Source organism: Camellia sinensis, chromosome 14 (genome assembly GCF_055761805.1).
Source record: "Camellia sinensis isolate YWXY chromosome 14, ASM5576180v1, whole genome shotgun sequence".
NCBI lineage: Eukaryota > Viridiplantae > Streptophyta > Magnoliopsida > Ericales > Theaceae > Camellia > Camellia sinensis.
This window is the reverse complement of record NC_138974.1, coordinates 129354791-129368485: the sequence shown is the minus strand read 5'-3', so window position 1 is coordinate 129368485 and position 13695 is coordinate 129354791. Positions and strand designations below refer to the sequence as shown.

At 35.4% G+C, this 13695-nt stretch overlaps 1 protein-coding gene across 4 annotated transcripts in view; it reads right to left on the bottom strand.

Annotated features, from left to right (window-relative positions):
- Positions 1-3552: 3552 nt before the first annotated feature.
- LOC114318429 (uncharacterized) overlaps positions 3553-13695 on the bottom strand; it is a 44549-nt gene continuing 34406 nt past the window's right edge. For all 4 annotated transcript variants that reach the window (XM_082904120.1, XM_082904121.1, XM_082904122.1 and 1 more), the window contains one exon: positions 3553-4581. In XM_082904120.1, coding sequence (XP_082760246.1) covers positions 4375-4581 — 207 coding nt within the window. In that variant the 3' untranslated portion in view covers positions 3553-4374. The remainder of the gene's footprint in view (positions 4582-13695) is intronic.

Genomic DNA, 13695 nt, shown 5'->3' with positions numbered 1-13695 from the left:
GCTTTAGCTTAGTTTTGGAATTCCGTCAGAAGTCGGCCTAGTTTTGGAAATACAATGTAAAAAAGGCTTATATTGGGAAAAGCCTCCCCTATAAATAGTTCTTTTTATCTACTCTTTTCTACACTTACTATTTGTTATACTTGAGAGATTACTAATCAAAGAAAGGTATTTTTCTTGGTGGAGTTTTGGGTTCACCATCTTATGCAAAGTTGGCCTGAATCATACGACAAATAGTCTGGCTATTGTATCCTAGAGGGGACAAGTCATAGTTTCGTGACTGCTTTATTGGTATTTAGATTCTTTCTACCACAATAAGCTTGATCTTCTTAAAAAAAATAAGATATCCATGTCTCAGCCTGATCTATTTGTATTTCATTTTCTTTGTATTATTTATTAATAAAATATAATTCTTCTGGTATTTTCACCATCACTCACGACACCCCAAAATACCTAAAATTCCTATGGTCCTTTCCTTTTTTAATCTGAGGCATTGGTATTCTTTCAAGTTGCTCTTGATCGACATTAAGGGTTGGTTTGGGATGTTCTAAAAAAGTGCACTTTTTGACTTATTGGCTTATATGGGTTGGGTTTGATGTGATGTGTTAGAGAGGTGATGTGATTTAAATAAGGTGATGTGACTTAAATAGGATAGTGACTTTTTGACTTTTTGTATTATTTAGTAGATGCAAAGATCGCTTGGGTGAGGACTAGATCATTGGACTAGCGTTTGAAACAAATGTCAGTGAGCCTCCACATGTCAGTTTGCGACAAATAGACTTCAAATTGATATAAATCTAGTAAAAACCTGTGTAAGCGAACAACTTTGTAGTGAGGTGATTTCAAACGATTGAAAGCTAAATAATCGCCATAAACTAGGCTATCGACAGAGTCGAGAGGAGAGGGAAGTATCTTGTAATGCTTTGTTGTAGGATTATACACATAGAAGTTAATGGGATAATATGTGTCATCACTTCTTGTAGAGTGATGAACATACTCATCTTGAGAGCTTGAGCAGAGAAATAGGTCATTGCAAGACTGTAAAATTTGTATGCTTAAAGGATCGTCAACAAAATTGAGTGACATTGAAGGTGCCTTAGCTACCTTTTCTGGTATTTTGTCATGGTCATGGAAAGAGACGAATTTGAAAGTCGGGTTGTGGGATAATTTCACGTCATTGATTGAGTGAGAAAATTTTATATAATATTTCACTTAATTGTATCTATTTCATAATATAATAGTTTCATGCCATCAGTTGAGTTAAGAAAATTTTATATAATATATTAATTTATATAATATTTCATTTACGAATCTCATAAGAATGAATTATAAAGAATCACTTAAATCAAGTCGGCCTAACACTCGTTGACCTAAAATAAAATATTTTGAAAATATTTTCTCTCCTTAGGTCTCATTTTATAAAATTTTTGTAAGGGTTATAAAACAAAAAGAAATGAAAATTGCTATAAGTTATCCAGTAGTTAGAGCTTACATATTTAAAATGAAGTCCATGCTAACCCTCATTTGTCAATTATACATCTATAAGTTATCATACAGCTCTCTCTATTTTTCTGCACATCTTTTCGTAAAAAGTTAAAAAGTTACTTAAATAACATATTTTCAAATGAGACCTAAGGAGAGAAAAAATTGAAGACTAAACCTCAACCTATTCTAAATTGGTGGAATTTTTTTTAAATATTAAAGTGTCTTTTTATAATTATAGACAAGATATTTTCAAAATATGTAGAGTTTTTTTATTTTATTTTATTTAATAAAGTGAACATTTTAAAGTAGAATAGGTAGTTTTCATTTATAAACTAAATCGACAGATGCATTTTCTAAATCTGTGATATTATGCTTGTGAGTAGATACCTTCTTTTTCTTTTTTTTTGTTGTGTGGAGTCCCTTTTCAAAGCAAGCGTCAAGTGTCTTAATAAGGCCCCGTTTGGGGACTTACTTTTTTAGCCAATTAGCCAAAAAGTTACTAAATTAGCCAAAAAGCCAACAACTCATACCAAAAAGTCAAAGATTCTCTTTTCTCTCTACTTTTTGCACATCTTTTCGTAATTAGCCAAAAAGTCATCCCAAACATACAAGTTTTTTTTACCTACTTTTTTAGCCAAATAGCCAAAAAGTTACTAAATTAGCATGTTCCCAAACGAGGCCTAACATTACTTATCCAAAACATTAGTTAAGAAAATTTAGAAGAAGACTGCTATATATTACGCTTATTTTGTCACCATTAATATATCATTGAATATATGGCATGATACTATTGTTTTTATTAATTTCTTAATAATTATATCTTTAAAAAAGAAAATCAATCATAAATGTCCATATAAGTGGTGATACAATCCGGTGAAAAAAAATCCAATAACTTAAAATCTTTCTCAATTTAAAATAATTGTAAATTTTTAATGGCAAATACTTGTTAAGAAAATAGATAACCATTTCAAAAGAGTTAATAAATGAATTTAGAGCACTCTTTAATAAAATTAAAAATAAAATTATCTTATAACTTTTCAATGGGGCCTTGAGAAATTTTGAGAAAATGGGATCTTTTATCAAGTGGGGGCCTAAAGCGCAAGTTTCACTCGCTTTGGCTTTAAGCCGGCCCTAACTTTAACACACGAATAAAATTATGAATAGATAATTTTGTATCGCCTATTGTCTATGAGAGTAGGGCCCCAACGCTGTGTTTGATTAAGAAATTTGAGAAGGGATATAGAAAGGGAAAAGAAAAAAATGTATGAAACTACATGAAATGTAAGTATATTTTATTCATATTTCACCTACTTTTTTTATTTTTATTTTTCTTTTCAAATTTCTCCTCATATCCTCTAACCAAACACATAAGCAAATGCAACGAAAAGACTAGAAAATAAAATAATGAAACAATTAATATATTAACATTAAATCAAACAAAGTCTTAAGCAACAAACGTCACCACCTGGAGCATTCACACTTGAAACAAAGACTAATAGGAGCATTCACACTTAAAACAAAGACTAATAGGGCATCCTGCAAACGAAGACTGATAGGACTATCAATAATTCAATATCAAAATCATCACATTATGGTGATTGATTACTTCCTGGAAAGAGCCCTATAGTTGCCATCAAAGAAATAAACAAAAACAATTTGCCTAATAATTGTTTTCAAATATTATAAAATAAAAATAAAAAACAAAAAAAAAAAAATTAGAGCTCTAATTAGAGCTCTCTATCATTGTTGTATCTCAAAACACACCATTTATGTTGTTTAGATATCAACTTTCAAATAAACTACAAATGTTCAGATATTAATTATTGAACAAAATTTTTACTCGAATAATTGATTTTTATTCAAAAATTGATATTCGAACATTTTTGTTTCTATTTAAAAATTAATATCCGAGCAATACAAATGATGTATACTAAGATATAATTTAAAATATGAAATGCTAACAGCCGTGTCCAAAATTAGTAACTACAATTTCCATCTTTTTAAGAGACTGACCAAAAAAAAACAAAAAAATTTGAAGGAAAAATGTTGACATAGCAGAGAAGATCCAAGTTTAATTTAAACCTTAATTTTTTTGGGGGGTACAACTATTTAAATCTTTTGTTCACAAAATCAAAAGAGACACAACCAAATGCTTCAAACCCACAAATTGTTGGACAACACAACGTAATACAAACTTTTCCATCTTGTCATTGTTAATTTTCTAAACTTCCAAACAAACACCACAAACAGTGACTGTACACTCGCAACATTTCATACTCTCCGAGAAACCAAAGAAGAAAAAAAAAACTTTTACTAAGAAAAAGAGACAACACAAGTCCTGTTTGGACACAGTGCTTCCAGGCAGGCTTCTCTGCGAAAAATTTCTTCTTCTGTGTCGTTAGTAACATCCTGGCTGAAATTAGTGGAACAGTCAAGGCCAACAATCTTTCTCAATGAGATGAATTCCTGTACACATTGCCGGAGCCTGTACATATAACATACTCTTGTCAGTTGCATCCACACATTCATTGCTTCTCTGCAAACATTGCCACCCAGAGCTTCCCCTCTCCCTCTATCACGTGAAGCTATTTTACATTGACCTCTTATCTTCTTTTTTCTGTTCCTTTTTTTGTTTTTGTTTTTGTTTTTTTTTTAAACATTGCAAAAATGATGTTCTTCAGTTGCTAGAATCCTCACTCTCAAACCTCCATCTATATGCACGCGATCTATTCTTGAAGAGCAGCATGAAGTCCTTGTCATAAGCTGAACCTCTCACAGAAGCCAAACATGATATGTAGCTTATTGGCCAAAATAATCATCCAACTAGGCATCAGTCAAATGGTTATGATCCAAAATTGCCAAGATTTTTCTGAGAGACCTAGCCAACAGTTATCATGAGAATCTACTTGGTCGAGTTGTTTCTGAGCCTCTAGGTTGGGAATTTCCATGTGATCTCCAGACCTCTCGCCATTGGCGCCTGTTGCTGCTGCTTCTCTCAAATGGATAATTCTGGGCATCTGCATGCATTTTTGATGAGCTGCCTCCACTGCCTCTCTTTTGAGCATTTCGCATCTCCTCTTCTAGATCATACCGTGACCGCTACAAACAGACAGCAATTGACCAAATTAAAATCACAGTTTAAAGGACATATATGCATACATATATGTATATATTAAGAGAATACTACTGTATATATATATCAGCATTAAGAGGCTAGTAACTAGTGAAGAATGTGCATAGAAAGGATTGATGCAAAATAGTATAAATATAAATGGATTTTGCTAACATATGCCACATGTTAAGATGCTTAGAAAGATTATACATTATGCATAAAGTGGGTGCGTAATGAATGTTTAATATTTTTCTTTCTTAACATGTGCCCTAAGGACACACGTTAACAAGACCCGATATATAGTGTATATATACATATATGTAAGCCAAATTAAACCTGACTAAGTCTTCTGCCCTACTCAAGTAGGGTTAGCTACATGAATCTTTTTTCATCATTTTATTCTGTCAAAATTGGGTGGTATTAAAAGGGTGGATTGGGTACAAATCTTATTACTAGTTTTATTTACACAAACAGCTCCCCAAAATTTAAGTGAATCATAGAAATAGCAAAAATTATAATCCCTGAACACCTGAGTAAAAATACCTACATGATGAGTAAGATTATAGGGATTCACATAGATGATAGCAGGCTACTAGTAAGTGTCCCGGCCAATTAAATGAGGGCTTCACTGACATTTCTCTACATGGCGGAAAAGATGTAGAGGATTGTTAATATGTTTGCCACAAAATAAGGTTCTCTTTCCTGCCTCCCTCTCTTCTGAGATTTGTGTGCAATGCATTACTTGAAATGACTTGATAAACTAAAGGGTATAATTGGCAGTTTGAGACTGCTTCAAGAGAGCTAAATTGTTGGTACATGAAAGTCAGAAGTGGTAAGCTTGTTTCCTTTCATTCACCTCTTAAGAATAGATGCAAGCAATTGCAATGCTAAGAAGTTAGCATGCCTCTCATTATATACATGCAGAAAAGTTGCCACAATATCTAGTAGAATCATGACACAGGTTACGAGACCCGAGAAGTTCAGAGAGCTGGGACGGTTAGTGTTGGTCCTTCTGGGCAAGAACAGGACCCGATCACGGCAGGTGACCTCCACCATCATAGGAGAAGACAATTGTGTGGAAAAGGAACTTATGTCACCCACACACTACATTTGTCTTTGCTCATCCCAAGGCAATTTGCAGTATATGTGAATGGTATAAAAACAAATTTAGAAACCAAAATTTTTCTGGAACACTTTCATCTATTTGCAGTATTTGCGGAGATTAAAAAAATAGATAAAAATTAAGAAATATATGTATATAGCTAAAATAATTCAACCCATGAACGGAATGACAACCATCAATCTAATCTCCCAACTTTTTATCTTCTACTTTCAATTCACTCACCCTTCCGAACCAATTGTTCAATCTGTTCATGGCTCAAACTAAGTCCCCTATCAATAATGAATGAAAACTTCTCGCAATTACATTGCTAATAAAGAATAACCTGTCCATCTTTTTGACCTCTACCTCCTCCTGACTGTCATTGAACAAAAGACCCCCATCCTCAAAATTAAACATAGCCAGAGAAGGACATGACTCTGTAGACAACATCGCCTTCTCTTCACACCTCTCAGAAATAGAGCTATCCAAAACTTCTATCCCAACTAAAGGATTCAACTTACCCTAACCATCATTTCCCTCCTCAACTTCGTCCCCTCCCTCCTTTAAACAACCAGTCACACATCTGGAGCAGAACTATGAGGAGCAGTGGCCAACATCTCTAGAGCCCCATACCCTTGTTTGAATCCATTTAATTCCCATACTCCACCCACCTAGTTTGTTTCAGAATTGATGTTGATGAAGTAATTTTGCACTTGGTATGACGATTGGCAATAACCTCAGAATCGTATTATTCAAGTGATAACAACACCACAGAGACGGAGAAAGATTACTACGTAATTTATAGTCTAAAAGAAACATGCGTGATGAACTAGACTGACTTGGGGAAGGGTCAATCTCCTCCAGAGCATGCTTCACAACCACTCATTCGTCCTGACCAAATAGTAGAATCTATCTCTCAGCGATTCTTTTCTCCGCGAATCACCCCTTCCCAACCAGCCTGCTCAATTGATCTTATAAAATCGGCTAATTCAAAGGATCTGGTTTGAAGTTATCGGAATGATTCATTTGCTTTATCAAACAAAGCTTTATTAGGGGCCTTGGATTTTCAACCATTATAGTTGGCGTCAACCAGCTTTGCGATACGGAGGGACCAATGGATCTCAAAGAAAAGCTTTTGATAATCCAGGAAGATATAGAAGACTGAAAAATGATATACTTTATTTTGACGTGATGTGCTATAATATTTGTAATTGGAGTGGTTTCACGTAGGGGTGTTCACGGGACGGGTTGGTTCGGCTTGGCTCGGCTCGAATGTACCCTCAGCCTATGTTACACGGACTCTTTGGAATTTCAGAGGCACCTATGTCGACACAACACAACATGGGTGTGGGTGTGGGATATGGCCGGGATACAGCTCTTTAGAAATGAATATGACAGAAGAAACGAAAGAGGAGAGAGCAACGAGAGAACCCAGTTGCTGACTTCAATCTGACTTTGTTGCAGAGCCAAATTGCAAGACCCACAAAAAGCGAAGTCGAAATCGAAGCTTGATCTATGAAGTTGATCGATCAATTGTGTTCGAATTGAGATTGATCTGCAAAGTTGATATTCGAATAGCGACTGTGTTACTTCGTTTTCCCCTTTGGTCTTGATCTCAATCTCTCTCCCTCTCTCTCTCTCTCTCTTCTTTTTAATATAATTTGAATTATATATAATATAAACTATATTAATATAATATTATTCATCCAAAAAAATATTATATAATATAATACATCATTAATAACATAATTTTTATGCCGAAAATTAAGATAATTTATTTTATCATATATGATATAATTTATTTTATGTCTAAAATAATTTTTATTTATTATTTATTTGTTATTTTTTTAAACAAAATTTGTCATTCCTTAATTTTTTTTAAACTAATCTTCATATAATAAATATATTTAAAAAATAACTATTTAACATATCCCCATACCCGTATCTAAATTTGGATCTATATCCACATATCCTCAATTTTTAGTTTTAAAGTGTCCGATCCCTGGATATACACCTGCACTCGAGTCTATGTAACGTAGCCCTCAGCCCACCAGATAATATATCACTGAAATACATATGCAACTCAAATCTACTCCCCATTTTCTCTCATGTCGTTATTCAAACATGTATAAATGTAGTGGAAGAGATAGATCTAAGAATATTGCACATGAAAACAAATCTGCAAATAGAGAGACTCAACTTCGCTTTAGAACTCAGCATCAACATCATCGTCGATTAACACCATTGCCACCAGCAGAGAGAGACTGTATCACTATGAGAGGGAGACAGGGTTTCTCAAAGAGAGATACAAAATCAAAGGAAGACAATGGTGAGAGATGAATTGAAAATGCAGGAGGAGATAGTGCTTTTTGCAAAGATATATGTAAGGTTAAGAGGGAGGAGATGAAAGGGTGGGAGAGAATGAGACGAGAGGGAGGGAAGGAGGAAGATGAGATGAAAGGGTCAAAGAGAGATAGAGGGTTGAAATAGAAGGGGGAGACGAGGATTAGAGAGAGACAAAAGAACGAAGCTAAAAAAATAAACAAAAAAAGTCTGTCTTGGAAAGGGGATAAGACTTTGTGATTAAAAGTAGTCAGATTAATTGAAAAAGGTGAGAAGACTTCTTGGTCATGGAAAGATATTATTGAAAACATATAAAAATAATATTGGAAACATGTAAGTTTAATATATATGTGATCGGGCTGGATTAATCGGGTTCTTGTTTGCCAAACCCATTGCCAACTGAAATCTAGGGAAAAAATACATGATTTCAACCAAAGCTGAGCGAGCAAGATTTTGAAATTGTTCGTAGTGTGTCGCATCAGATGGATCAGATTGAAGTTTTCAGGTGGTTTGGATCCTTGGAACACCCCTAGTTTCATGCTAAGCGCGAAACAACTATAGTGGGATGTTGTTTGTAGAAGATACCTTAAAAATACACCAGAAGAGGTTTGGTGCTTAGACAATCCAATTCTCTTCACATTGTAGAAAATTCCATTGCTAACTGGGTTGGAGATCACTTGGATCAATGCTCAATATCTATTTAACAATTGATGTTAGTTTGGTTACATGAAATGCTGTAATAAGATCAAGTGCAGAGTGAGGCCAAGAACAGAGCTATGCCCAATGCAAAATGCGGGATCATAAGGGTAGCTGTAGGGATGGGCATCATGTCATGTAGGGTCATGTTCAGGTCATGTCATATTGGGTTCGCGTGTTGAAAGCACGACCACGACCACGACTTGTTTAATAAACATGTCATATATGCAAACACTAACACGACTTGTTAATAATCGTGTCAACCTGTGGGTGATACGATTGACACGATTAATTTCTAAACTTATTTATTTATCATGACACAACACGACATGACACAATTGATCCAACAAAAAACATATTTGAGAGAGAAACAAACATGGAAAATCTTGTTTGGAAGAAAAGAAAAAAATCTTGTTTAGAAGAAAAGAAAAAGAAAAAAAATAAGAGAACAAAAAAAGTCGTGTTATATATTTATCTATACACACACACACATATATAAAGTTACACAGGTCATAAACAGGTCATTTTTGGGTCACGGGTCGTGTTCGTGATAACAAGTTACACGCTAAAATAAACGGGTTAGACATGTTACTTTCGGGTTTCGCGAGTTCAACCCGAACACAACTTGTTTATTATACGAGTTTATGGATTGTGACATATATGTGTTCGTGTCAGAAAATCCTTAATCCTAACCCATTAACTTCGTGTACGGTTTGAGTCGTGTTATCGTGTCGTGTCAGGAATTCCCACCCCTAGGTAGTTGCATTGCTGGAAAAGACAGGGTTTAGAACTAACAGGCCTATGTAAGTATTTTGCAATAACCAAATAACTATTTCTATTGCAAATAATAAAGTGTTTCAGAAGAGAACAAAGCAAATTATAGTTTGTCAATTTATTTGAGATATGGTCATGAGGAAGTGGATTAGTACAAGCAATGTTAGGTATGAAGATCAATTGGAGAAGTGTTTGATGGAAACTAATAAGTTATTAGATGATGGGTAGTTTGGTAATTGTCACTAAGTTGCTTATTAGTATAAATAATATAGTGTTAGAGGGAGAAAAATTGATTTTAGGTTTTGTGCCTCCTCCCTTCATATTACTCTCTCTCTCTCTCTCTCTCTCTCTCATCTTTATTCTTCTCTCTCTAAATTTCTTCTCCTTACAATTTTAACTTGGTATCAGAGCAACAGAAACTTTGATTTCTTTGGTGGTTGTGTTCTTCCTCTCCTTTTCCTGTTTTTCTTCTTTTCGTCCGATAAAAAAAAATATATATATATATATATATATATCACGGCCATGCTCAACTAAGGCTGGGGAATTCCCAGGAAAAAAGTTTCAAACTTTTTCCTACCACTCTATGCCTTTTGATTTTTATTTTTTAAAAGTTTTTCTAAAAAAATGGTTCATTTTTCAGATTCTCAATTTCCACCTATTTTTTGCTTGAATCAAGGCCTGGGTCAATCCTTGTAGGTGCCAACTGGGCTTTGGTTTTTACTTCTAGGGTATTTCTAGGTGTTTTCAGCCTCCAAGTTCTACCGGGTGTGTTGTTTTGGCTCTATTTGGGTTGTTTCTTGCTGCTGCTGGTTGGTTTTAGAGGAAAATCATATTCTTCTATCATCTCTGTTTTTTGGATATTATAGTGTTTTCTTGATCCATGGGTGAAGAAGGTGTTCTCAGCAATGAGACTAAAAATCTGAGTCCTACTGTAACACTGGGTGACTCCCATTCCCTTCAACTTACTACTAAGCTAAATGGCACCAATTACTTGGTTTGGTCCCGTTCTTTTCAATTAGCTGTTACTGCTCAGGGCTTGTTGGGGTATATCAAAGGAGTTACAAAATCTCCCATGGAGGATGGACCAGCTCGTGATAAATGGAACAAAGAGAATACTCTTGTCATGACCTGGTTACTCAATTCTATTCATTCCAGTATTAGTCGGTCTTTTGTTTTAATGGATATTGCTCATGAGATTAGGATTGCCGCATGTCAGATGTATTCTCAGCGGGGTAATGATGCACAGGCTTATGAACTGTGGAAAAAAAAAATCGAGGGTTTGATCAGAAGGATAGGACTCTTGCGGAGTGCTATGCAGAGTTAGCTTGTAGTAGGAACTTGATTACTATCAAAATTTCCAAGCTGTTTGTTCCCAAGATGCTACTATGTTCCAGCAGATGGTATCCAAAGAGAGTGTTTATGACTTTCTTGCTGGTTTTAACATAGAGTATGATCCGATTCGTGTTCAAGTTCTTAGCCGTGATCCGTTTCCTACCGTGCGTGAGGCTTATGCTTATGTTCTAAAGGAAGAGAGCCGGAGGAGTGCTATGGTTCATTAGCCTCTCCAAGGCCATTTTTTTTGCACCTATAGATGGGAAATTTGGTTAGCCCAAGTCTGGGGGGAAAGGCTCCTCTACCAATCATGATTAGATTATTTGTGATTGCTATAGGGAAAGGACGTCATGATCGGGACCATTGTTGGAAATTACATGGTCGTCCTCCTCGAGGACAAGGTAGCGGTCATGGTAATCGTGGTGGTATTGTTCGCTCTCATGCTCATCTCTTAGAGTCCTCTCCCACCACGACCAGTGATTCTGCAGCCCTTTCCCAAGATGAGCTCCACACTCTCCAATGGTTGATGGCTCGACTCGACTCATCTATTGCCACTACTTCGGATCCTCCTTCCTCCAACTTTGCTTCCACAGGTATTCCTCCAAGTGCCCTGAGTGTTGTCTCATCATCTCCTTGGATTATTGACTCTAGTGCTACCAATCATATGACAGGTTTGTCTAACCTCGTCCACTTTTACTCCCCTCGTTCCAGCAAGGATAAAGTGAGAGTTGCCGATGGATCTTTATCCTTTATATCTGGGACATGCTCAATTTCTTGCTCCCCTTCTATTTCTCTATCCTCTGTGCTACATGCCCCAAATTTCTCTAATAATTTGCTCTCTGTTAGTCGTCTTACCACTTCTTTAAATTGTTCCATAACCTTTTATCCTTCTCCTCGTATCTTTCAAGAACTGGATACGAGGAGAACGATTGGCAATGGTAAAGAGCATGAGGGTCTGTATTTTTTGGATGTTGGACATTCTTCTCCAAGCCAAGCTCTTCAGACTATTGGCACTCCTAGACTTTCTCTTTTACATCAGTGGCATCGGTGTTTAGGGCACCCCTCTATTTTTGTTTTGGAAAAACTTTTCCCCAGTTTAGTGAAGGATTGTCATCGTAATAATCTTCATTGTGATGCTTTTGAATTTACAAAGCATAAACGTTCTTGTTATCCTTCAATTAATAAAAAAAAGTTTGTTTCCTTTTATGGTTATTCATTCTGTGTCTGGTTATCGTTGGTTTGTTACTTTTATTGACTACTATTCTTGTGTAACTTGGGTTTATTTGCTTTGCACCAAAAATGAATTTTTCTTTTGTTTCAAACATTCCATAGGATGGTTCAAACTCAGTTCGACACTGCCATTAAGGTCCTTCGGAGTGACAATGGCATAGAATATATTGATGGTATTTTTCATACATATCTTGAAGAACATGGTGTCCTTTATCAAACCAATTGTGTCGGTACCCCTAAACATAATGGTGTTGCGGAACGGAAAAATCGTCATCTACTTGAGGTTGCTCGTGCTCTTATGTTCACGATGCAAGTTCCTAAACCATACTGGGGGGTTGTTTTAACCGTTGCTGATCTTATTAACCGCATGCCCTCTAGTGTTCTTCAGTTTCAACGCCCTCTCCAACTTCTTCCCCATACTTCTTTGTCACCCAACTCTCTCCCTCCTAAGGTGTTTGGTTGTGTTTGTTTTGTTCATTCTTCTCGCCCCACTAGGAGCAAACTAGACTCTAAGGTTGTGCGCTGTGTTTTTCTTGGTTATTCCTCCACCCAGAAAGGCAACAAGTGTTATGATCCTCACTCCCGTAAGTCTTATGTAACTATCGATGTCACCTTTTGTGAGTCTAAATCTTTTTTCTCAGGCCAATCTTTTCGGGGGGAGGTTTTTACTATAGAAGAGATTGTTTCTTCTAATCCAATTGATCCAATGTTTTTTCCCACCATTTGTGGTGAGAGGGAGGAACAATCTTGTGAGAAGTCACAAACTGAGTGTGTTCAGGGGGAGTCTAGTAGGTTGGATAGAACAAATCTCAAGACCTACTCCCGGTGACAAAAAGAACAGTCATCTCATGTGCTGCCATGTCCATCGCCATCTCCAGATCCAATTACTAATTTCTCTGTGGAACCTTTAGGTAATGACCCCTTGGTCACTACTAATCCTGTTCCTGTTGATGAACTTGATCTACCTATTGCTATTAGGGAAGGAGTTAGAACTTGTATTCAACATTCTATATCTAAATTTGTGTCATATGACTCCTTGTCTCCGTCATACCATGCTTTTGTTTCGTCTTTGTCTTCTGTATCTATTCTAGGGATGCAACTTGGGCAGGCTCAACCCGAATTTTTTTAGGGCTTGGACAAGATATATTTAAATTCAGTATGGGCTTAGGCAAAAATTCAAAAGCCCGAATTAAATTTGGACGGGCTTGGGCAAAGATATCAAACAACCCGAAACCCGAATTATACATATATAGACATATAAAAATGTTATATATATATATATATATATAAATTATTAGTCATTACATGATATTAAAGTAATTTGAATTATTAAATCATATTGAATATATATTATATATACAAATAACATAAAATCTTACCTTTTTTTTATTTTTTTTATTTTCACTCATAAATTGTAAAGACTACTATAATGGCATCTCTCTTACATCATATAAATTATTTGTTTTGATGGTATTAATGATTTTCTATATATAAAAAATATATAAATAAAGTCAAATTTTAATAATTTAATAATGTAGCTACAAAAATATATATATATATATATATATATTATTTACAATTCGGGCAATTCGAGAAACTCGGGTATAACTCGGGTCAGGCTTGG